This window comes from Aotus nancymaae, unplaced genomic scaffold, assembly GCF_030222135.1.
Source record: "Aotus nancymaae isolate 86718 unplaced genomic scaffold, 86718_ANA_hifiasm-v0.15.2.pri h1tg000022l_1, whole genome shotgun sequence".
Lineage (NCBI taxonomy): Eukaryota > Metazoa > Chordata > Mammalia > Primates > Aotidae > Aotus > Aotus nancymaae.
In genome coordinates, this window is record NW_026988435.1 from 38129533 (window position 1) to 38153354 (window position 23822).

Sequence of the window (23822 nt, forward strand, 5' to 3'; positions counted from 1 at the left end):
TTTAAGCCATGACTGAGTCTCTGTGGTCTAGGCTGATGTGCAAATGAAAATCTTGATTAGAAAAATCCCAAGTGACTAAATAAATGAAGCCTGTGGATTGCTTAATGCCCTTAAATAGTGACTCATTTATGAAATGTATTTACAACCTTTAAAAGTGCACTTTGCTTCTATGGGGACTTATGGAACGTTCTGACCTAAGTCCTTGTCAGTGGTCTTTGAGAAGGGGAATGAGGTCCCCACAAAGAATCTGGGGCTTCTCATCATCCCCGCTTACCTTCAGGCTGGCTGGCTGAGGCATTTGGGTAATGACTTTGGGGAGACAATTACATATTTAGCTTTAGTGTTTTCTCAGGAGAAAATTCCATCTTGGCAGTGTCCACCAGGTAGGTACTCTGCTCCTAGGTTTTGGAGTGCTCATTCCCCATGACTGGCAAAGTAAAATCGAACTGTGGGGCCAGAAAGTCTGAGTCAGGCCCTGTAACCCTGTGCACCAGTCTGTGCCTCCGTTTCTCATCCGCAAAATAGGATGAATAACTGTATCTACCATGTAAAGATTGTTTTGAGGATTACATGAGTTCTTATCTGCAAAGCACCTAGAACAATTCCTGGCACATAGCAAGCACTGTCTTAAGTGTTTATGAACTAACTAAACAAATGGTTTTAATATTTTAGGTACTGATTTTTTTCTCTATCAAGGAAAATTGTTTTGTTTGCTATTTGTGGAATAAGCAATAATGATAGAAGCTCCAAACACAGTAACTTAAATACACTATGGACATCACGTGTGTGCACATACACATAACACAGAAATACACTGAGCTAAGCGTCGCTATCTTCCCCATGTCAAGCTCTGAAGCCACTGAGAAATAAACCCCGAAATCAAATGAAGATGTAAATGTCAGCATTTTGCTTATAGAGATGAGTTGGTGAAACAGCCCATCTGGGGTTTCTTCCAGTCTCTATCTGAGTGTGGACCATGGAAAGTACCTGCAGGGACCCACCCAGTCAGCCACAGGGGCCTGCACTGGCCTCATCTCTGTGAGACCAGGGCATAGTTGGGGTGGGAGCAGGCCCCGCCTCAGGCCTCATCCAGGGAGGCAGAGGCAGAGGAGAATCCCCAGAAGGCTTCTCCCAATCTCTCCCATTGGATATGCCTCTCCTCCCATGGGGCAGAAGAAGGCAGAGGCAGGAGGAAGCTCAGAGCCATTTTCTCAATGCTTCTAAAAGGATAGGAGTTCCCTTTTAAGAGGCTGGCAAGAACTTTAGAAGCAGGTGAGAATGGCCCCTGAGACACTTATCAGCATGAAATACATGTGTTTATACCGTGAAGCAGTCAACTCAAGCTTCAGAAGCAGTTTGCTGGGGATCGTTGTCCCCTCCCGACTGAACATGGGCTAACGGGTAGCTGAGAGCCAGTGTAGACAACAATCTTGAAGGAGCTGATTGGTGGTTCCATGGTTTACCAGCAACACTGGGCAAAGCAATGTAGAAGCATCTGTACCAGGTGTGTGCAGGCAAGAGCATGTTGAGAGATGATAGGCTGAGGGGCAAAGAGAGGCTCCTTTTTGGTCTTACTATTGATGGAGTCCACTGGTTTTCTAGCCGGCCTGCCATGCCCCCAGGACAGCCTGAAGGATGTCTGCTGTCAGTAAACTCCTATCCCTAAACCAGCAGGAGCTGTGGAATGTTTAACGTTTATCTTCAGGATGAACAGCCTTGAGTTACAGCATTTGCAGATTTCAGCAATCACCACTGATCATAATAGTTTCTATCACAGCAACGCTCTATGATAGAGCATTTCCACCATTTAGAGATAAGAGACAAATAATCCCCAGTGCATATAGATCGTTGTAAACTGCAGTAAAATAAGGTGAAGCTGGGCGCGGTGGCTCACGCCTGTAATCCCAGCACTTTGGGAGGCTGAGGTGGATGAATAGCCTGAGGTCAGGAGTTCAACCAGCCTGACCAACATGGTGAAACCCCTTCTCTGCTAAAAGTATAAAAATTAGCCAGGCATGGTGGCACGTGCCTGTAATCCCAGCTACTCAGGAAACTGAGGCAGGAGAATTGCTTGAATCTGGGAGGTGAAGGTTGCAGTGAGCCAAGATCTTGCCACTGCACTCCAGCCTGGGTGACAAGAGCGAGACTCCATCTCAAAATAACAATAATAAGGCAAAGATGATTTTCGTGTGTTTTTGACTTTTCTTATTTTTTTTTTGAGACAGGGTCTTGCTCTGTTGCCCAGGCTGGAGTACAACGGCATGATTACGGCTCACTGTAGCCTCAACCTCCAGGGCTCAAGCAATCTTCCCGTCTCAGCCTCTTCAGTAGCTAGGACTACAGGCACATGCCACCACACCTGGAAAATTTTTATAGTTTTTGTACAGATTGGGTTTTGCCATGTTGCCCCGTCTGGTCTTAAACTCCTGGGCTTAAGTGATCCGCCCACCTTGGCCTCCCGAGTGTTGGGATTACAGGCGTGAGCCACCATACCCGGCCTTTGTTTCACTCTTAAATTTGCATAATCTAATTTTGTATGATGCCTTTGTTTAACTACCAGTCTGCAAAACTGAAAATTAACAACCAAGTCTTGTGAGATGATGCATACATGAACTACTCGAAGCCCATGTCATTGCTGTAGGAAGAGCAGGCAGATTTTCACCTGCGAGCATTTCCCTTCTCCTCTGTCACTCTCTCCCTGTCACAGGTGAGTGGGTGGATCAGGCTGAGGCTGTAGCTCATGGCAGGGGGCTGAGCTGCCAATGACTGTCTCCTCCCTAGCAGAGAGGCCACAGGCACTCAGGGGTTCAAGTTGACCTGTGGGGCTAGCAGGGCAGAGCAGGGCTGTCTGCACTTTCAGCTCCAAGCCCTGCCCAGTTGAGACCAATGGTTTGCTTTCTCTCCTGCCTAGTCTCCAGCTGTAAATGCATCTGGATAAAGATAGGACTGGATCCTGAGTGTGGAGAAAGAAAGAGGCGGCACAGGAATCCAGTCAGCATTACCTGATTCACAGGGGTGATGGCTCACGAGTGGGTACACAACTGAGGATGGGTGGTGGGAATAAGGAGAGCATCTGTGGGTACCAGGAGTTTAGGGTGTCACAGACTTCTTTTGTAAAAATACTAAATACATAAATTAAATATATTTTATCATATATGCATATGTTAGATTATATATTTTGTTTTATAGTTTAAGTATTTATACTAATTATAAATATATATCAGCATATTTAATAAATACAAATCAATAAACAATTAAATGTTTAGCCTGGCACATGTCTTCACAGCAAGAGACTATATTTCCCAGCCTACTTTACAGCTAGGTGCCTTCATATGTTTGTGTACTTTCTGGTCAATAGTTTGTCAGCAGGAGTGTCTGAGCAAATTTCAGATCCTGCTCTTCAAGGGAAGGAGGAGATCTTCCCCTTTCATAATCTCTCTTGCTGCTGGCTGGAATGTGGATGTGATGTTGGGGGCTGGAGCAGTCATTCTGAGCTATGATATAAATGCCAGACATTGCAGAAGGCAGCCCATCAGGGCAGAATAAACTTGGTTCTTTGTCACTGTGAAGATGCCATGCCAATCTACTGAGACTTGTACGAGAGAGAGAAACACACTTCTATCTTGTTTAAGCCCTGATAATTTGGAATCTCTCTGTCGTAGCAACCTAACCGATAACCTAATACAATATAATGTCTTTATCTTCATGCTATTAATAATCAGAGTATCTGTGGTAAACGTAGACCTCTGGGCATTCTCCAAAAGACTTCACTGACTTCTAACTTACTTTCTGCATCCTATCTTTTTAACTTCTCAGAAAGTGAGTATCAGTTATATAGTTAGGTTCCTGTGTTGAAGGGACCACATTATGACAGCACCAAGCTTTTTCTTTTCTTCTTTTTAACTAGGTGTGACTTTAAGTTGGAGACGACTTTTTCAACACAGGCATAAGACGTTCTAGTTAATGCTGCCTCTTCCAACCTGGTCACTTTGCAACTTGACATTCCTTTCTAGTGATGATGAAATTCTCAGCCTCCAGTTGGAATTCATACAGTGGCGCACATGCTCCAGAGTAGCCCCAATGTCTGGAATATAAGTGATGGGTCTGATTTTTAGAAACAGCCAGAAGCCATTTAAGATCAAGACTGGTGACAAATAAGGTGAGCAAGGAAACACGGTAATCCTTGTCGCATTCAAAAGTGAGGCGTGATTTAAAAGTAAGGAGGATTTACTTGCTTAGCCAATAAACTAACTCTAAAAGTCATTTTAAAAAAGCAGATCCGAAGTCATTTAAAGTAATAATGGTACTGTTACAATGGTGCTCCCTCTTCCTCCCAGGGAAAAGCTTTGAAGGACGCTACAATAATATGTAAATTCTGAAATATATAGTTAAAATGAGGTTTATTATTTTCTAGTCACCACTTAGCCATCTTTTATTCATTTGTCTATGACAGTTTATAAATGAGAGAGAAGTCCAGTTAAAATATCTCCATGAGGACCTCAAGGTAAATAATAGGAATTGATCATTCATCAATATGGGCCCTGGCCCACTGAAGAAAGTTCCTTCTTGAGTGCATTCAGAGCTCTCATGGTCCAGCCCTATTCAACCTGAGCGGCCTCCTACCTTCTCCTCCCCCACACCTTCCCTTGCCCTGCACCAGACTCAAGAGAGAGCCAAGTTCCCCAGCAGACTGTGCATGTGGCTATTTACACCAGGTACATGCTATTCCCGGCCAGCCCTCTCCTCCTTCCCTAAGAATTAAATACCCTTTGGCCTGAGTTTTCACTCCTTTATGTCACCATAAAGTTGCGTTATTCATTATTAGGGTCTATACCTGAGTAGCCAAAATAGATGGGTCTCTCAACACTTAGGTCAAGGAGCTTTCAGCAGGAGAACATGAATCACTAGGAGTGAGGCCATGAGACAAAGGAAGAAAAGCTCATAGGAGTGGGCAGACAGCGTCTTGGATGAAAGGTATGCGGAGTGCTTGCAGAGAGGAGTTGCTCATTACGAAAGTTAACCAATCTGAGGACGTTTCTAGGGGAGGAAAGGGAAAATCATATGGTTCTCTGCAAATTCTTAAAAAAGAGGTAGATTCGGCCAGGTGCAGTGGCTCACGCCTGGAATCCCAGCACTTTGGGAAGCCGAGGCGGGCAGATCATCTGAGGTCAGGAGTTTGAGACCAGCCTGCCCAACATGGAGAAACCCCTTCTCTACTAAAAATACAAAATTAGCCGGGCATAGTGGCGCATGCCTGTAATCCCAGCTACTAGGGAGGTTGAGGCAGGAGAATCACTTGAACCTAGGAGGTGGAGGTTGCGGTGAGCTGAGATCACGCCATTGCACTCCAGTCTGGGCAACAAGAGTGAAACTCTGTCTCAGAAAAATAAAAATATAAATAAAAATTAAAAAGGTAGATTCTTACTCATCTAGGATACTTATTCATTATGAACACAGGAAGATTAAGGAATGAGTATAGCCTGTTTCTACTCCACGTTTTTGGACAAGAAGATTAAAAAAAACACTGGGGAGCTGGAACAGCTGCAGAGGCCCCAGCAATGATGGAGACTCCTTGGTGCCCCATTACACAGGGGTCTCTTCCCAAGGGACTCTATCAACCCCAATAGGCATCATTTTCTGTGACTCAAGATGTCCTTTTTAGTAGTGTTTGTTCTTTTCATTCGTATTACTGACTCGGGAACACTGAAGTTTTTCAGCGCCTGCAAAACTATTTTCAGGTTTATTTTCAAGTCTATTCTTTACCTCGGAGGGTCAAATCTTTTGGTTTCCAGTGAATATTGTGGTTGTACCTGTGGTTACCCACTGACTTCTCATCTGCCTAGCTTATCTGATAACAGGCAAATGGGGAAAGAGTTTTTAATACCCCTCAAAAGGGGAAGACTGATAATTAGTTATTCACCGCTAGAATCAGGCCAGGTCAACTCGCTCCAAGAAGAAAAACAATCTGGATATTGGACTTCAGGGTCCCTTTTCATTTTGGCATTACAGGTCTCTCGAGGATGTATTCTTCGTGTATTTCTTTCTTTTTCTTTTTTTTTTAAACCAGGTCAAAGGATTACATAGGGCAGAAGAGAAAGCAACTTCAGCTTCTCCTAAACGGTGTCATTGTCATGACAGCTTGTAAATTTTGGCCCCCTATGGGTGCAGGATCTGTGCGCATCCGCCCGGGGAGTTGTTGGTGGATCCATCCCTCCTGGCGGAGCAGCGAGGGCATCCTTTAGAAAAAGCAATGGGCGAAGTAACTGAAAGAGCGACACAGAAAGCAACAGCCAGAAACGGCGGGGACGCGAGCGGCCCAGACAGGAAGGGAGGCGGTGGCGCAGCCCTGGTGCGCAGCGCGCCGCAGCGACGGAACTTCTGCAAAAGCTGCCTGCCTGCGCGTTATCAGCGGCGCGCAGGCCTGTGGTTTTCTCGCTCTCGCAACCCTGCTTTAACTGCCGGTTTATTTTTCGACAAACAGGATGCCTCCATCTGAGGCTGTCAGCATCCCAGGCTCTTTGAGAGAAAAGAGGTAGAGCGGCCCCACCCTAGAGGAAAGGACCCGGGTCTGTGTCAAGAGGCTTCCCAGAGAAGAGAAAACTCTGCAGGTGCAGCCGCTGGGAGAACATCAAGAAGGGCAGGGGGCAGGGGCAGCGGGCGACGGGAGGGGGTGAAGCCCGCACCCCACCCCCCACGTGAAACTGATTCTGCCGCCCCATCTCTGCGAGCGTTCTGAGGCAGAGAGGCCAGCCTTTCGGGGACAGCTTGGAGGCGGGAGATTTAGGACCGGGGCTCCTTAAACTTGAATGTGCATGAAAATCAGGCAAATCACGGGGCTCTTGAGCAAATGGGGACGATGATTCAGCAGGCCTGGGCTGGGGCCTGAGATTCTGCACTTCTAACAAGTTCCCAGGTGGTGGTGATGCTGCCAGTCCAAAGACCACACTGTGAATAGCCAGGCGTTGGGACAGTCCACTTCAGAGTAAAACCTAATAGATGTGCAAATACCTAAGCAGAGCTGTATTTATTCCTGAGGCCCTGGTTTAACAGGAGCCACCTTGCTAATGGAAACTGGAAAAGGAAATTCCTTTAGGTTCCAGAGGGAAAGAAAGTTTGAAACGGTTAAGGTATTTAAAAATCCCAGTTGGGAGTGGCCTCGGGGATTCAGGAGAGTTTAAGTTAGGTTCTGAGTCAAGAGATGGTGGAGGAAGGGTGGGATGTGGCAGATAAATATAAACACACAAAAACCCCAGCCCGACCACACGTTCTTCCCTATCAATGAAACATTTGCATCTTGCAGGTAGAACTCACACGTGTCCACATTTTTCAGAAGCTAGATGGTTTCGTGTAATGGTACAGAATTTGGAGCCTATATTTGAATATTCTAGACCCAATGTTATCTCAGACTGGCTTTAGGATCTTGTGGCCTACATTTAAAAATGCATGTTTTTGAATCATGTTTAATTAGTAATAATATCTGAGAACTATACTGAGGCTAGACTAAGATATCCATGGTGTGTGAATAAAATCTCCAGACACCATCTAGAACGTAGCAGCCCCTCCAGAAGGGGTGCAGTTGTTAGCTGTAAAAATAGGTTCTGCTCAGTTTTGCTCAGGCCTGAAGTTTCCTGAAGATTTCATTTAGACTTCATCAAAACCAGTCAAAGACTTCCTGTTACAGAAAGTTTCTCAAAGTATGGCTGGGACGACAGGGCTATTAAGATGCAGATGCCTGAACCCCTCCTTGTCTCATCATGGGTTCTCAGGGTGGGTGCCAGGAATCTGCATTTTAACAAACACTTTGAGGATTCTTAGGTACTGCCAAGTTTAGGAGCCCCTGGTAGGCAGGTTTAAGTCCAGCCTTCTCACTGCAGCATTCAAAGAGATCTGGCTTCAATGTTGCTGTTCACAGGTGAGCCTCAGTGACTTCTTCACGCCCCTGAACATTCCCGGAGCCACCCGGCTGCCTCATTCATTCCTTCTCCTTTGTCTTCCCCAGCCCTGGAATAAAATGACTTCCATCTTCCTCTCTGAACCCTCTTCACATCATGGCTTCCTACTCAGCAAGCAGTTGCTTTCCTGGTCTGCAACTGCTGTGGTGTTGATGATGGGCTACTCAATTCTCATTCTGTTGACTGAGTATCTCTCATGCTTAGGCTTTGCCTCCCTAACCAGACAGTAAGTTCTCTGAAGCCATTTCATGCCATATAATCTTTATATTCAAGGCTACTTTCTCACACAGTGTCACATCCACATGGATCATTCAGTAAATGTACCGATGGCTTATCTATCACTAATGTGTTTTACAGAGTTTTATTAAGCAGGTACACTCTCTATGGGTCTAGGATCAGAAGTAGCTCGGAAGGGAAATGGGGTAGTGGTGAGAGTGTCACGGGAATCTTGTTACACGGTCATTAAAGATACAGAGGAAGTGGGAAAAAGGGAGTGTAGACCCCCAGTTCATCTGCCTGCAGTGTGAATTGGAGAGGGGGTTCCTTTTTGTTTAATGCAGTTAATTTTCTACTTGGAGTCGAGGTCACCAAACCTATGAACCAAATGATAAGCGCTTGTTCTTTACTCTCAACTGCCCAGGGATGGAGCTCTTGGTATCCTCTCTCCACCATCTCTGCCTCACCATCTCTTCCGTTCCAGCTGCCTTTCCTTCTTCCTTTCTGCCTGACGGGTTGTCAGCTCAAATGCCCAACTCCAAGCTCCCGTGAAGGGAAATTTCAAGTGTATTACATATAGTGAAGCAGACTGAAAGGACAGTAGTATACTGATAAGCTAGCTTAACATGGTTTAGTGGAAAGCAACCAATACACCTCAGTTCTGATCATGACGTAGCTAGAATCATTAGCCATGTCACCTTGGTTTTTTTCCTTGGCCTTTCTGAGCTTCACAATTTTTGTTATCCAAAATCGGAGCTTCAGTGTTTTCATTAACAGAGCCAGCATAACAATGTTGGCTTCTAAGGCATTGGGCAGGTGATGAGGGTAGGAATGGAGACCACCTGAGACAGCTCGGTACACAGTTGGTGCTGGCAACCCATAGGGCCCCACCCCTTGGCCTAGGTGTCTTCTTGGAGAAATGCTTCCTAGTGTTTCCAGCCATTCCTTGCTTCAGGCACCTTCACTACGATTCGCAATCACAGGCCTACTGCTCTTATTGGTCCAGCTTGCTGGTCCCAGTGATAGCTTCTCTCTTAAGAGGATCTTTTGACCTCTGTAGGAATTTCCTACCTTTTGGGCTTCAGGCGTATTTCTACCGATAACCTGGCACCCTCCCCAGCACTTCAGTGGTACTCCCAACTCTGTTTCTAGGATTCTGGCAAGTTCTTCTCTCCTCTCCTCAACCTTTAACCTATGATATGGACGGGCTGTTTCCAGTCCTGTCTCTTTAGGCTGGGTTCTCTTGTCTTTTATCAGTCTTCTTCTTTTTTTTCTGACACTCAAAATCCTTAGAGTGTTCAGATCATAGGTTTGAGGTGACAGCTTCCTCCTCCATGGGTTTAAGGTGATAGCTTCCTCCTCTGAATGATACAGCAATGAGGATCCCCTTTTATCATGCTAAGCTGCCCATCATAGATACTGGACCTTGAAGATGAAAGGCCTTGAAGATCCCTAAGTGATTGTGACCATCTTAGTTTCTCAGAACCTTCAGGTCCTCTGTCTCCTATTTGACATGTACTTGTATTCCGCTCTGAAGATCTGCACAATTGCTTTCCCTTTTCTTTTGTTGGTTGGGGATGCACTTTCCAGAAAATAAAACACCAAAAGTAGAAGGACAGAAACACATCTCTACAACCATGATCGTGGTGATCGTACAGGGTTGAATATCTGAACCTTGTCATTATCATGTTTCTGTTCTGCTCATTGTGGGCTGTTTGGTAGCATCTTTGGCATCTGCCTACCAGATGCTAGTACAGTCCCCTCACCCCCTGAGTTGTGACAACTAAAAATGTCTCCAGAAAGTGCCAAATGACCCCTTTACTCCTCATACTGCCTCCTTCTCCCGGTTAAAAACCACTGGTATAAGATACTTTAAGGTGACAAGCATGGAGAAGAGAAAAGTAATGAGGAAAAACTAAACTGGCAAGATCAATAAATATGGTCTAAATAAATGAAAATGGAGGCTGACTAAATAGACCCATGGGAAATGAAACCAGGAGACAAAATCTTAAAGAAAGGTATAAAAATTGCAAAGATAAGAAGGCATTAAATCAGCTCAAAATGGATTAAAGACTTACACTTAAAACCTGAAACTATAAAACTACTGGAAAAAAACACAGGGGACAAGCTTCTTGCAATTGGTCTGGGCAAAGATATTTTTGAATATGATCTCAAAGCACAGGCGATATAAGCAACAGCAGACAAGTGGGATCATTTCAAAATAAAAAGTTTACGCACAGAAAAGGAAACAATCAGGAGACTAAAGACACAACCTACAGAATGGGAGAAAATATTGGCAAATCATAGCATTTGATAAGGTATTAATTTCCAAACTACATAAAGAACTCAAACAACTCAATAGCAAGAACATGAATAACCTGATTAAAAAAAAAATGGATAAAGAACTTGAAAGAACATTTCTCAGAAGAAGACACACACATGGCCAATAAATATACACAAAAATACCCAACATCACTCCTCATCATGCAAATTGAAACCACAGTGAGGTATCACCTCACACCTGTTAGGAAAGCTTTTATCAAGGTCAAGTGATGGCGAGCATTGGTGAGATTGTGGAGAAAGGGAATCCTCGCACACTCTTGGTGGGAATGTAAGTTAGTACAGCCATTATGGAAACCTGCATGGAGGTTCCCCCCAAAATTAAAAATAAAACTACCATACTATCCAGAAATCTTATTTCTTGGTCTATAGTCAAATGAAATGAAGCCAGTATGTCGAAGAGATATCTGCACTGTCATGTTCATGGTGGCACTATTCATAATGGCCAAGATAAAGAATAGCTTAAGTGTCCATTGACAGATGAATGAATAAAGAAACTGTGATGAATATATACACAATGGAGTACTATTCAGCCTCCAAAAAGATAGAAACCCTGTCATTGGCAACACCAAGGGTGAACCTGAATTACGTTATACTAAATAAAATAAGCCAGGCACGGGACAAACACCGCGTCATCTTATTTATATGTGGAATCTTAAAAAGTTAAATCTAAAAAAGCAGTGCATTGTAAGTACATACCATTTTTATCTGTTCATGAAAATATTTTTTTAAAAGAAGTTATTTATTTGGGTGGAGGATCCACTAAGGAACATTCCTGAATAGAACGAAGAATGAACCTCAACATAGATGGAATCTGTCTTCATGTGGATGTGGCTATGGGCACAGATGGGTGCTTCTAAGTGACTGAGGGCCAAGCCTGGCTGAGAAGCACTTGGGTACAGAGGGGCTTTTGGGGAATGATCAGGGTGATCAGGAGCACCAGCTCCTACAGATTGTTTGACAGATGCCGGTAGCCTTGAAATGGAAGAGGAACACACATACCTAACATCACCTCTCAACATTTCACTGAAGGAGACTTTCCCCTAAATAGAAATATATGGAGAAAGGGTACGGGGACCAATGAGCTGGATGCCAAGCAGGACAATCCGTGCCTCCACTCAGCTTCCTGAGGTGTCACTGAAATAGGTGAGACTTAGAACTGAATGAAATGTACTGTAAGTTATTTACCAAACCTCTTCTGTTCTCCTACTAGTTACCTTTTTTTAAGAGGAAAAATAAGAGTTGAGATTTCCATGAAGACAGTCTATTTAAGCTGATAAAGTGAAAAAGAAGGCATCTTTTCTGTTCTTTGATTGATGTCCTACAAGTAGGACATCAAATAAAAATTTCCCATTTTCCAATGGGAAATGGATCAGATGTTATGATTGGTCCTGTGCTTATGAATTCTCTTGGTCATAGACATTTATTTTCTACACAGGTATTCAATTTTAAGCATGAACCAATCAGCTTATGGGCAGTAAGACATCCCTTGACTGTGGTGTTTCTCACACGCTTCTCCTTCCACACTCATGCAGCTTCCCACAAGGGACCCCTACATGACTTCCCTTTGGACAGAATTGGAACCAGCTCCACGTTGCCTGCTCCTCTCTGCTCTAATATTCCCACATACAGCTTCTTACCCTTAGCTGATCACAGGAATTTAAGGGAAACCAAGTTTGGGTAGAAATCCCAGTTATTTGCTTCCTGCTATGGTTGTGTGTGGGAGGAGATCAATGTGGCCTCTTCTGCCTGTACCCACTGGGGTTTCTACACATAAGCCATAAGCATCCATCCATTGGTCCATCTATCTGTCCCTCCCTCCCTCCCTCTATCCCTCTATCATCCGTCCCTCCTTCCCTTCCTCCCTCCATCCCTCTATCATCCGTCTGTCCATCCATCCATTCATCTATCTATCCATCTGCCTGCCTATCCATCCATTCATTTATCCATTTATCCCTCTATCCATCAATTTGTCCATCTGTCTATCTGCTGGCTCACCCATTCATTCATTCATCCATCCATCTGTCCATCCAGCCATTCACCCATCCATCTATCCATCCACCATTTATTGAGTGCCCACAATCTGCAGTTGCTGTGATTAGAGAGATAAATGACATATGGGCCATCTCGCAAATTGCTCAGAGTCTCTGAAAGAGCATACTCATAAACAGAAAAGCTGATTAAGTTTTGGCAAGAGCTTTCGTGGATACACAAACCCAAAAAATCAGAGAAAGAAGAATGTGATCTTTTGCATTAGATCCCAATGGGCATCCTAGAGGACATAGTCATCAGAGTGCCACCCTGGAAGTACTACTGCTTCCGGAGTAAACACAGATTTAGTGTGCCCATCCATGTCTGTGATGGGGATGTGGGATTCCTGTTGTCTGCTCCTTCAATACCTCACGCAGACACATGTCTCAACTCTCATAACCTGTGCAATGACTTCCCTTGACTGAACAACAGCCCTGTCGGGTGCCTTTAATAACTACTATCAGAAATTTTGGGAGAAATTCAAGTTGTTCAAATAAGCATGGAGAAGTGACTTCTCAGAGAGGATTTGAAAATACCATAAAAAAATGAAACTGAATATGCACTGGCATTTCTGAAACTTTTTACCAAATTTATTATTGATAGGTCCTGGAAATCCATCATTATCTGGTCTTTTAGGTTACTTTCCTCCTAGATTTTTAAAGCCATCAAAGAAATGCTGATGATGATGACCCCCACTATGAAAAGAGAAGGAAAATGAGTTATTCAAAAGCAGGTACTAGGAGGACTCAGAATGACAGCACTATGTACTTCCAATAGTTTTAAAAGAGTTAAGGGCTCTTTGATTACCAAATCATTGTCCTGCTTCCTGTGACATCTGTAACTAGACACCAAGATAACTCTAGTTTATTTCACAGGACAAGAGTACCTAAGTCACACCCTCTCTAGAAGGCCTTCTCGAAAAATGCACAGCTTAGTGGTCAAGCACCCATACTTCAAAACCAGACTAGGGTTGAGTGCAGCTCTGCCATTTTCCAGCTGTGTGACCTTGGATGAATGACTTGGCCACTCTATAGCCCGGTCATCAGTCTGTAAAATTAGCAGAGTAATTGTCTCCACTGTGTAGATAACAGAGATGGCAAGCCTCTGTTGCACCAGCAGGCCAGAATCATGGCTGCCTTTTCTTCTCTGCGCTTCACTTTGGGGACATAGCTGATGCTCTTATTTTCATGCCCTTGGACACTGACTGTCAGTTTTTGTGGACATCCATAGCCAGCATTAGGAGACTGGGGTGGAGGAGAGGTCATATTAGGCGTGTGGGAGGCAAACATGCTAAGGAGGGTCAAACTCACCACATTATTTCATTTATTTATGGGAAGTAGCAACAGTGAATTGGTTCTTAAGATTTTTCTGGAGCTGTGGTTCTCCAAAAAATACTCGAGATTTTACCACTCAGGGGTCATCTAGTGATGTCTGGAGATACATCTGGTTGTGGCAACATGAGGAGGGAAGGGTTGTCACTAGTGTCTAGTGGGTGTGGGCCAGGGATGCTGCTTAGCAGCCCACAGCGCACAGGGCAGTCCCCTCAACAGAGAGTGATCCAGTTGCAAATGTCAACAGTGGTGAGGTTGGGAAACCCTGTCTGGTGCGAGCAGAGGGTAGATCCTCAGCCTGAATGATGCCTTTCACCTTGACCATGGGAGCTATGTGATCCCAGCCACTGGCTCTCTCGTTTTACCAGAGAGGTGTACGGGAGGAAGATCAGGGTATGAGGACACATGAGCCAGGGCTGAAACACCCCCAGCCCAAGTCTCTTCCTGCCATCACAAGCACTCCCTACCTCATCACAAGCATCAGCCGTTTGCTAACCAGGAGTGAACAGATCCAATGTACAAGGATGCATTAGTGATCACACGCACTCACTAGGATGACACAACTGGGGTTCACTTGTTAGATGTGGTTTGCTTAGGCCAGGGGCGGTGGCTCATGCCTGTAATCCCAGCACTTTGGGAGGCTGAGGCAGGCGAATCACGAGGTCAGGAGTTCAAGACCAGCTTGGCCAACATGGTGAAACCCCAGCTCTACTAAAAATACAAAAAGTTGGCTGGGCGCAGTGGCTCACGCCTGTAATCCCAGCACTTTGGGAGGCCAAGGCGGGTGGATTACGAGGTCAAGAGATTGGGACCATCCTGGACAACATGATGAAACCCTGTCTATACTAAAAATACGAAAATTAGCTGGGTGTGGTGGCATGTGTCTGTAGTCCCAGCCACTTGGGAGGCTGACGCAGGAAAATCGCTTGAACCTGGGAAGCGGAGGTTGCAGTGAGCCAAGATCGTACCACTACACTTCAGCCTGGCGACAGAGCAAAACTCCGTCTCAAAAAAATACAAAATGGTTTCTTATAGTGTGTAAGGAAGAAAATGGGAAAATCCAGTGAAATAATGCCTAATCAAAAAAGCAAATCAGGGTGGAAAGGAACAGCCCGTGATGATAGCGGCAGTGATCTGGAAGTTACCATGTGCCAGGCAGCATTCTATATATTTCTGATTCAGTGCTCACAACAACTGCATGCATAATCATCATCATTGTCACACTGTATAGACGAGGAAAGGGAGAAACAAAGGGTGAGTAGCCTGTTCAAGGTGACTCAGTGGGGAAGGACAGAGCTGGCATTTGAACACAGGCTCTCGGACCCCACAGACTGCACTTGTAAAACTCCCCAGCCCGACCCCCCAGCCCCATCACATCACAGAGGGACCAGACGGGAGTGAGAAAGCCAAAGAGAATCTGGACTCCAACCCTGTTCTGCCTCCTGCAAGCTGTGTGGCCTGGGCTGCTTTTGTAACCTGGTCTTTACTTCATTTTATTTTTTCTTTTTAGCCAGTAGGAATTAGTAGCTGTGCCTATCTCGTAAGGTTTTTGATTAAAAGAGACAATGGAGGCAACATGCCTGACACCATTGTACGTGAGTGTTATTTGTTCTCATTATTCATAAGCCACAGAGAAACGGAATCATCTCATAACCTAGTGGGTCATCCGGAATTGTTCACAATAACAGCGCGGAAGACATGGGATGGCACTGAGGGGTCCTACCTCTCCCTCCCATTTGACGTGGACTCCAGAGTGAGAACCCATCTGGGGCACAGTGGGGGCTGCCCAGGCTCACTGCAGGCCTCTCTCTGCTTTCTGCGCCTTCAGGTCTCATGGTTGTGATTGAAAGAGGAATAGAGAGATGTAGCTGTTTGAAACAACTCCAGCTGCTTCTGTGTAAATGATGTCTTTGATCCTAAACGAGAGGGTTGAGAGTTGGGAACCTGGGCCTCCCTGGAGGTTGCTGTGGGTCTGGGGGCCAGGACTCCCCAGAAAGAACTCAAATTGGGTCTGAAGGTGACAGTGGAGGCCACTATCCCCGAGGGAAGAAAGCAGAGGGAGCAGGGAGCAGGTGGGTCGCTGAGTCCTGGCATGTGTGCGAACAGTGCTAAATAAGCCTGAAGAGGCACAGTAAATCACAACAATGCCCAGAACATAATCTCTAGTTTATAGCATGAAATTCTTACTTTCCTCTTAACTGCACATTCTGTATAAGAAAAGCAGGTTCCTTTCCTAAGGAGCTTTATGATTTTATTGTACTGTTATTTTTTATTGTGGAAAATAATTAGCTTGCACATCTTTTAATTTGTCCCATTAAGATGTTTGCATAGCAACCGTGAGATGCTGGCCAGCCCCCTGCATTTCCATTGAGCAGGGCACTCACATGGCTGGCTGTGAGCAGGCTTTGGGGCGAAAAAGCCTTGAATGATTGTATCCTTCATCATGCCGAACCCCTGGAGTAAAGGTAGCAACTTTCTGTGACTCTGAAGTAACTTGTAGAATAATCAGAGGAGAAATGCCTTTTATACAATAAAGGTGAAGGGGGAAATAAAGGGGGAAAAACCCATCTCCTTGACAAAAGGAATTGTCATGATGTCAGAGGACTGGTGACATGGACTTTTGAAATGACGAGTGTCTCTGCAGAAAGACAGACCATCTTCAAAGGCCAGCCCGTAGGCGTGTGTATCTCATCTCTTGTCATGCCACTGACCTGACACTTAGTGGTATGAGGTCCTGTTTACGGGAGTGACTGAGGCCACTGCTTGCTGTCACAACTGAAACAAGTGCTTCTAGGCATGATTTTTATTCTAACCGCAGGAGTAAGTGGATGGGAAGTGTTTGGGGCTAGCCTCATGGAAAACCCTGGCCAGGGTCAGTCAGGGTCGGAGTGGTCCACCCCTGAAGGATGGACTCAGGTGGCAGCTCCCTGACTGCCAGGCAGATCATTCTGTGGTTTATTTTGTACATGTGTTCCACTGCCTGGACTGGGATAGGGCAAGATATGCACCTGGCAGACAAAGTCCAAGGTGGTGCTCTCTCAAGCCCATGTAAATGCAGGATCAGCCTTGTACAACAATGAGACCATGTGTCGCCTGAAGTTTTTCACGGGAAGAGCCTAATTTATGTCAACCTGATGGATTCTCAGATTGATAAATAAAAACAACTGGTCTGTCAGGAAGAAGACATAGCAATGGTTTCTCCCCACCCCAGCATGTCACCATCATCTTGGGAACAAGTTTGAGCACTCCTGGCTTAAAGGTGTGTTCCTCGTGGGCTGTCTGGGAACCGCCTGAACGTCTCTCTCAGCTCTGATGGAAGAAACATATGAGCAGGAGAGGTCTGGATACCCAAGGTGGGGCCATAAAGCCACCAAATGCATCCAGCATTAGAAAAGCAGTCCAAGATGGTGGCCAGTGCCCAAGCTTGGCGCTACCCTACAGCGTCGCCCCCCTGTCCATGGGGCCTTGGCAAGGCTTTATTCTCTGTAAGGCTCAGCTCCTTGTGTACCAAATAGATACCTCAACCTCACCTGTCCCCTCCACGGGTAGACAGACAATGGGCTCTGCTTCATGAATGCCTCCGTTTGGACCTCACCTTCGCCTTTCCCAGCAGCCTAACCACAAGCAGGTCACCTAACCTTGGCAGGCCACGCTTCCTCTCCATTAAGTGGGATTAATAACGAGAGCACTTACTCACAGGGCTGTGCCAAAATTTTAGTGCAATAAGGCAAGAAAATGCTTGGAATGGTGCAAGTGCCTTGCACATAGCATATGCTCAATAAATGCTAGCTTTCACTACTATCAGTTTTAATATTCATAGACTCAACCTTCTGCCAAGGAGCACCAAGATCATTTCTGCTCTGCTACGTGGTGAGAGAGGCAGACACTTTTTTTTTTTTAATCTTCATACATGCCTGGTTCCTGGAACAGCTTCGGGGCCACGTTCTTGAGGTTGGCGGAGATGGCTTTCCTGTCCGCAGCCTGCCTTTGGTGTCATTTTCAGAGTTACCTTTTGCTTATTGACTTCCTCTATGTGTCCATGGCTTTATACATATCATCTCAAGTCTTCTTGATAACCATGCGAGGCAAAGTTCATTCCCCTTGTTTACAGCTGAGAACCCTGGGGCTCTGTGAGGTTCAATCGATGGCTCAAGTTCACACAGGTGGTCGATGCTGGTGACAGGGAGAAACCAACTCCTTGATTCTAAAGCCCACAGGCTTCCAGCTCCCCTACCCCTGTGCTCAGGCCTATTTTCCTCCTGGCCTCCCTATCAAAGGCAACTCGTAGAAGACGACCCTGGTGGTAAAGAAAACACGATTCCTCCTGAAGATGAGTGGAGTTTACACTTTAACATGGACTGAAGCCTCCAGGGTAAGAAATAAAGGTCTGTAGAGAGAAGCTACATCCTGGTGAGCAGAGACATGGCATCTATAGGTATTTAGGAATTTTCTGGTTCAAATTGGGGTGCCCGTGGAGGGGTAGGAAAAACAACTAGCACTTTTACAATTTCATTTTAATTTCTATTTAGAGGATGTATTTTATTATGCATGTACTTTAATTATATCAGCACAGGGGTACAGGTGTATAATTTATAAGTAAATAAGCATGCATAGATTCTGGGCATGTGAAATAATATTTACTGATATGTGGCAAGATCAAGAGTCTGGAAATGGCTGATGTGCAGCGTTTCAGCAGTTCCTGCTACACCTAGAGAAAACTTCCTCGAATTCAGTACACCCTGGGGAGAAATCTCAAGGGATTCCCTAAGCGTGTGAATTTTGAATGCTGACCTGTGTGTGTGTGTGTGTGTGTGTATGTGTTTGTGTGTGTGTGTGAAGCCTGGGAGCCTTGGTTGGGGCCATCTTTGAACCCTCTGCATGGATGTGCTCACTGGCTGTTGTGGTCGTTCAAATTTGGCCCTAGACACTCATCAAAACCAACCTGGTTAATTCTAACATTACCTAAGGAGCCAGGTGGGCAGGAACATGGCAGGTGCTTAACTAAGGTGGGGCTGGATTTGGGGGAAGAGAGATCACCCAAAGGGCAGCAGGGGCTGGTTGCTCCTGCGGCAACTGCATTTCTAACACAGCCTAGGGACGTTCTTAAGGACTTGGGGATTCGTATACATTGCTCTACCTAATGTGTTCACAAAGTGAATGTATTTAGTGTGCAAAGGATTGTGGTATCTGAGCAATGCAAAGGAAAACTGAGGAGGATTAGGAGAAGTGTCTGCTAGTTGTGCGGATGCTTGAATGGAATCCACCTCATAAATTTAGTGTCTGCAAAACTCTGGGTGACAGGAACTGAGAAGACCTGGTTTCTGGTTCTGACTCAGTCAGCAACCAGCTATGAAACCCTGGCCAAGTGAATCTCTCTGGTGCCCTAAGGTAGAGAGACGTCTAAAAATCACTCCAGCCAAATATTCTGCTCTTTCTTTCTGGCAGTTTAAAAATATTTATAATTACAGTTTTAAAAAATATATAGTTATATCATTTTTAGACGCCAACTGCAACTATATGGAACTACATATGTATATAACTCTATAACACAACACGTAAAACTTACAAATCATCAGACGGAACAGGGTCTCACAGTTCATGTCTCATGCTTTATTTGTTATTTAAACAGATTTGCTCACCTCTGTAATACAATTATTTCTTTGTTTCGAATACAAACGGAAGGGAAGCATATGGGGCACATAGCCTTTATAAAAAGATGAAGTGATGATATGGAATGATTGACAGTTGGATAGAATTTCCATTGTTGGCACTTCTACTTCTTTCTATGACCCTGCACCCCTCACGGTGCTAATATTTGTTTAAGGTTGCTTAACGTTGTTCCTCTCCTCTAGAACTTTGGAAGTAAAAGCCATTCTGATCTTTATAAACAGTAGATTTGATCATAATAAATAATAATAAAATAGCAGCCTGAGTTTCTGTTCCTACCTGTCAATGCCTAACTAATTTCATTTTCCCCCATTCACCCATCCACCCATGAAAGGAGGCTGGGATAAGAGAGAAAAACTCCTGAAGGGAAGAACTACTTTTTCTCCACCTCGTAGTTCCTCCCCACTCTTGCATGGGTTTTATACACATATGCGGTTTCAGATTTTGTAAATTCTATACTTTCAAAGTGGGTGAATGTCAAGTTCAGCTGTGACTGTTAGTAAGCTGGATGAAGCTGCCCAGATGCAGCCTGCAGATGGTGTGGAATGAGGGGCTCGGTGCACGGAGTTCAAAGTGCAAACAGAAGCTGTGTAAGGAAGTGCAGCAAACTGTGGTGTTAAAACTGCTCCTGGAAAAAATGGCACCCAAGCCAATGTATCTTAATTAACCTAAATTCTCTTTTGCACATTCTGGGGCAGTAATAAGAAACAAATGCTGATAGCTATATGTATTATAAAAATTTGCACAGAAAAAGAGAATGTGCTTCTCTCTTGAGCAATGAGTGTCACTCTGACATTTTTAGTCTTCCTTAAAAAACTCACCCACAGGTGGGGCACTTTGGCTCACGCCTGTAATCCCAGCACTTTGGGAGGCCAAGGTGGGTGGATCACCCGAGGTCAGGAGTTTGAGATCAGCCTGACCAACATGGTGAAACCCCGTCTCTACTAAAAATACAAAATTAGCTGGGTGTGGTGGCACATGCCTGTAATCCCAGCTACTTGGGAGGCTGAAGCAGGAGAATCGCTTGAACCCAGGAGGCGGAGGTTGCGGTCAGCCGATATTGCATCATTGCACTCCAGTCTGGGCAACAGAGCAAACTCTGTCTCAACAAAACAAACAAACAAAAAACTCACCCACAATGGAATGTGACCATAGAATACCCTGCGGTGTGTTCAGAGTTCTGACTTCTGTTTGCTCCTTTTAACATAACCCTATCTGGAAAACTGACTGCTGCAAGATTTTCTGGGTCTTTCTTTAGGATCTAATAACTAAAATAAAATGAAATAAAATAAAATAAAAAAATATATAAACCTACACATTTTTAGAAGCACATGAGAGCTGATCAAGACCAATGAACCTCCCAAGGAGAGGAGATGACAGACGCCGCTCTGTGGTGTGGCTCTCAGGCTATATTTGATTTATTGCTCACATCTTATTTCATTCTCTATCCAAGACTAGCATAGTTTCTTTTGAGAAATCACAGTCTCTATGGAGGGCATTCTAATGCCTAGGAGTAAAAGCTGGATGTTGGCAAAGAAAGCAAAGTAGAATCTTTGCAAAATGTTGAAGCTGCATAGTTCTCTTTTTTAATGGATATGTTTCAAGACTGGACACATTGAGTCTTTGATTTAGAATTAATTTAACACGAATTTCACATTTGCACAAAGCAGCATCAGTCTTTAAATCAGCAGAATCTTTGAGCAAGCTCAACTAGCAAACTGAGACTTCTATTTGTGATGACCTTTTCCATTTGGGGGCCCCAAAAATGTCTTGAGGAACTCACTGTTTAAAAAGAAGTCCATCAAAAAATAGACACATATGGACAATGGAACGGGAGGGCAGTGTTGCATACAAAATCAACAATTCTCTAAATGAACACTGATCTTGCAGCAAAACAAAATGAAAGCAAAACAAAAAGAAATTTCTGATTTCAAGGGAAAAACTGAATAACAACTTTCTTTCTTTCTTTTTTCTTAAATGAGGCAATGACTTTCTCAGGAGAAATATTTGCATCCAGGATGAGGAAATAGACAGGGTCAGTAATTACAAAGCAATAATCATCTGTAACTTACAGAAATACAATGTACAAATAAGTGTTTATAGTCTAGATAGAGGGCAATTATCTGGTTATGTTTTTTATATTTCTATCAGAAATTAAAACATCTTTGGGGAAATTTATGGAGGGTCATTTGAAAGAAAGTTTCCCTATTTTGTAGAAAACAGTTATCTTAAAAATTAAGACAAATTTAGGGGGCTGGGTGATGGAGTTTTGAGAATTTAAAAGAGTGAGGAAGATAGGGGGCAGGAAGCAACTATTTCCGGCTGCTTAAGAAATCTATCAATCTCACAGCAAGGTGTGGTGACTCTGATACAAGCAACATTCACATAGATACAGGGCTGCCTGGCTTTCTATTGCTCATTCTAATGTGAGGAGAGGCTCAAGTGTGATTTTGGGCTTTGACACTGAAAATAGGTGTGAACTTGAATCCATTTAACCAGTCCCCTGCCCCACCCCATGCCTTCTCCTGTCCATTTTGCTTTCAATGGGTCAAGAATAAATATTCACCCTTGGCATCCATGTGCAACTTCCAAGAGGGACTGAAGGAAGAACTTTTGGTTTCTCTGCATGTGTTTCCAAAGCCCACCTGGCACAGAAAACAAACGATACAAGATATGGCTGGGAAAGCACAGCCTGTCTTTGTTGCCAGGTCTGGCAGATGTGGTTCTGGGCTCACAAGACATCCACTCCCAGCCACCTTCCCCTCTGCTTCCCTCCTCCACTCTCCAGGCTGGAAAGTGACAACCTCATTGTCCTCGGTTCCCTCCAGGCAGAGGCTTGTGACCTAGTTCTGGCCTAAGCAATATGTCAGTGAAAGTTTGAAGAGAAAGGCTTCCCTTCCTGAATCAAAAGACCAGGTCCCCCCAAGGAGAAGAGGTTGAGACTTCTCATGTCCTTCCTGCCTGGACAGATCAGAGGGGCAGGCCATCTCTATCTGGGCTCAGCATGGTAGGATCAAAACATAGGAGTGTCCTGCACCCCACTGTATCTGATTGGACTACTCACTCCGGAACTCCTGTCCACCACACAGACCAGTGCTCATCCGCTTAAGCCACTGTGGTACATGCAGTCAGACACAATTTTCACAGGTAAACCTGAGCAAGAACTTTACTCTCTGTCATTACAATAAAATACATCGCTTCAGTCATCTTTTGGATTCTATGTTTATTCCTCCACCATGGGTCCTTTATGACATCATTACTGCACAATGAGGGAGGGAGAGAAAGAGACAGATTCAGAGAGCCAAGAGTGTATAAGACACGTCTCCCCAACAAAGAGCGAATCCTGCGCAAGTGAGAGGAGTGTGTCTGAGCTGACCCTCCCAGCTTGTTGAAGGTGACATGAGGTTTTGAGCTCTGTTTTGTGTTCAAGAGCCAGCCTGCGCTCTCTTAAAGCACTCGCTGACTGTGTTCACGGTCAGCAAGGATCTCAAAGGAAGTGCTCCCTTTTTACCACTTCAAGACATCCTAGTTATTGTATTTGTTGAGGGGGAAAAGGTCAAGAAAGACATACCTCTTTGGTTTGGCTGGAGGCTTAGCAAAAAGGCTAAAGAAGAGGGCTAGTGGCACCTGCCAGGGAGGAACAAGGGAGTTAATATCTGCTCAGGCACCAGAGAAGCTTCTGACGATTTCTTGAAGAATGGGAATTGGAGAGAAGAATTGCAAAAATGAGGAAATAATGCCTTTCACGTGTGAAATGATAGGAGAACTATTTTCTAAGAGAAAATAAAATATTTTTAAGTGGCTTTGTGTTGTTAAGCTAAGATTTGTGATGTGTTTGATGGTACCTCTTTCTGATGCATGGAAAGGTTTCCAACAGGAACTCGGTAATTGGACACAAGCTTGTCTAGAATATTATTAGCCCATTTTGCAGAACTCAAATGAGACGCAAAGACATCTATTGACTCATCTAGGTCACTAGGAAGTTACCTGAGAAACTGAAAATTTGCTTGCGTTTCCTGTGTGGGCCTCCTTGGTTGCCTCCAACAAGAGAAGCCATCGAAGCTGCCTTCATGTCTGGGCTTTGACAAAGTCCACGATCACAAATGTCCCCAAGGTGCAGGGAAAATGGAGTCTCTCAGAGGCCCAGAGATCCTGCATATAGTTACACAGGCTAAGTGGCTTTTTCCTCAGGAAGAGCTTCGGAGAAGATAAAGCTACACCAGCAGCCTCAATGAAGAGAGGCATCTCTGTTGTTATTGTGTGTTCAGACCAAAGACTTATAAAA

The 23822-nt window shown here is 44.5% G+C and overlaps 1 protein-coding gene across 6 annotated transcripts in view; it reads right to left on the reverse strand.

The window, feature by feature from the left end:
- Positions 1-23822, reverse strand: part of RUNX1 (RUNX family transcription factor 1) — a 253872-nt gene that overhangs the window by 224767 nt on the left and 5283 nt on the right. For 2 of the 6 annotated variants that reach the window (XM_012445836.1, XM_012445815.1), the window contains exon 1: positions 23525-23678. The exons of the other annotated variants lie outside the window; for them this stretch is intronic. In XM_012445836.1, the coding sequence (XP_012301259.1) occupies positions 23525-23609 (85 nt within the window). In that variant the 5' untranslated portion in view covers positions 23610-23678. Of the gene's footprint in view, positions 1-23524; positions 23679-23822 lie in introns of those variants that run through there. 6 annotated transcript variants of the gene reach the window in all.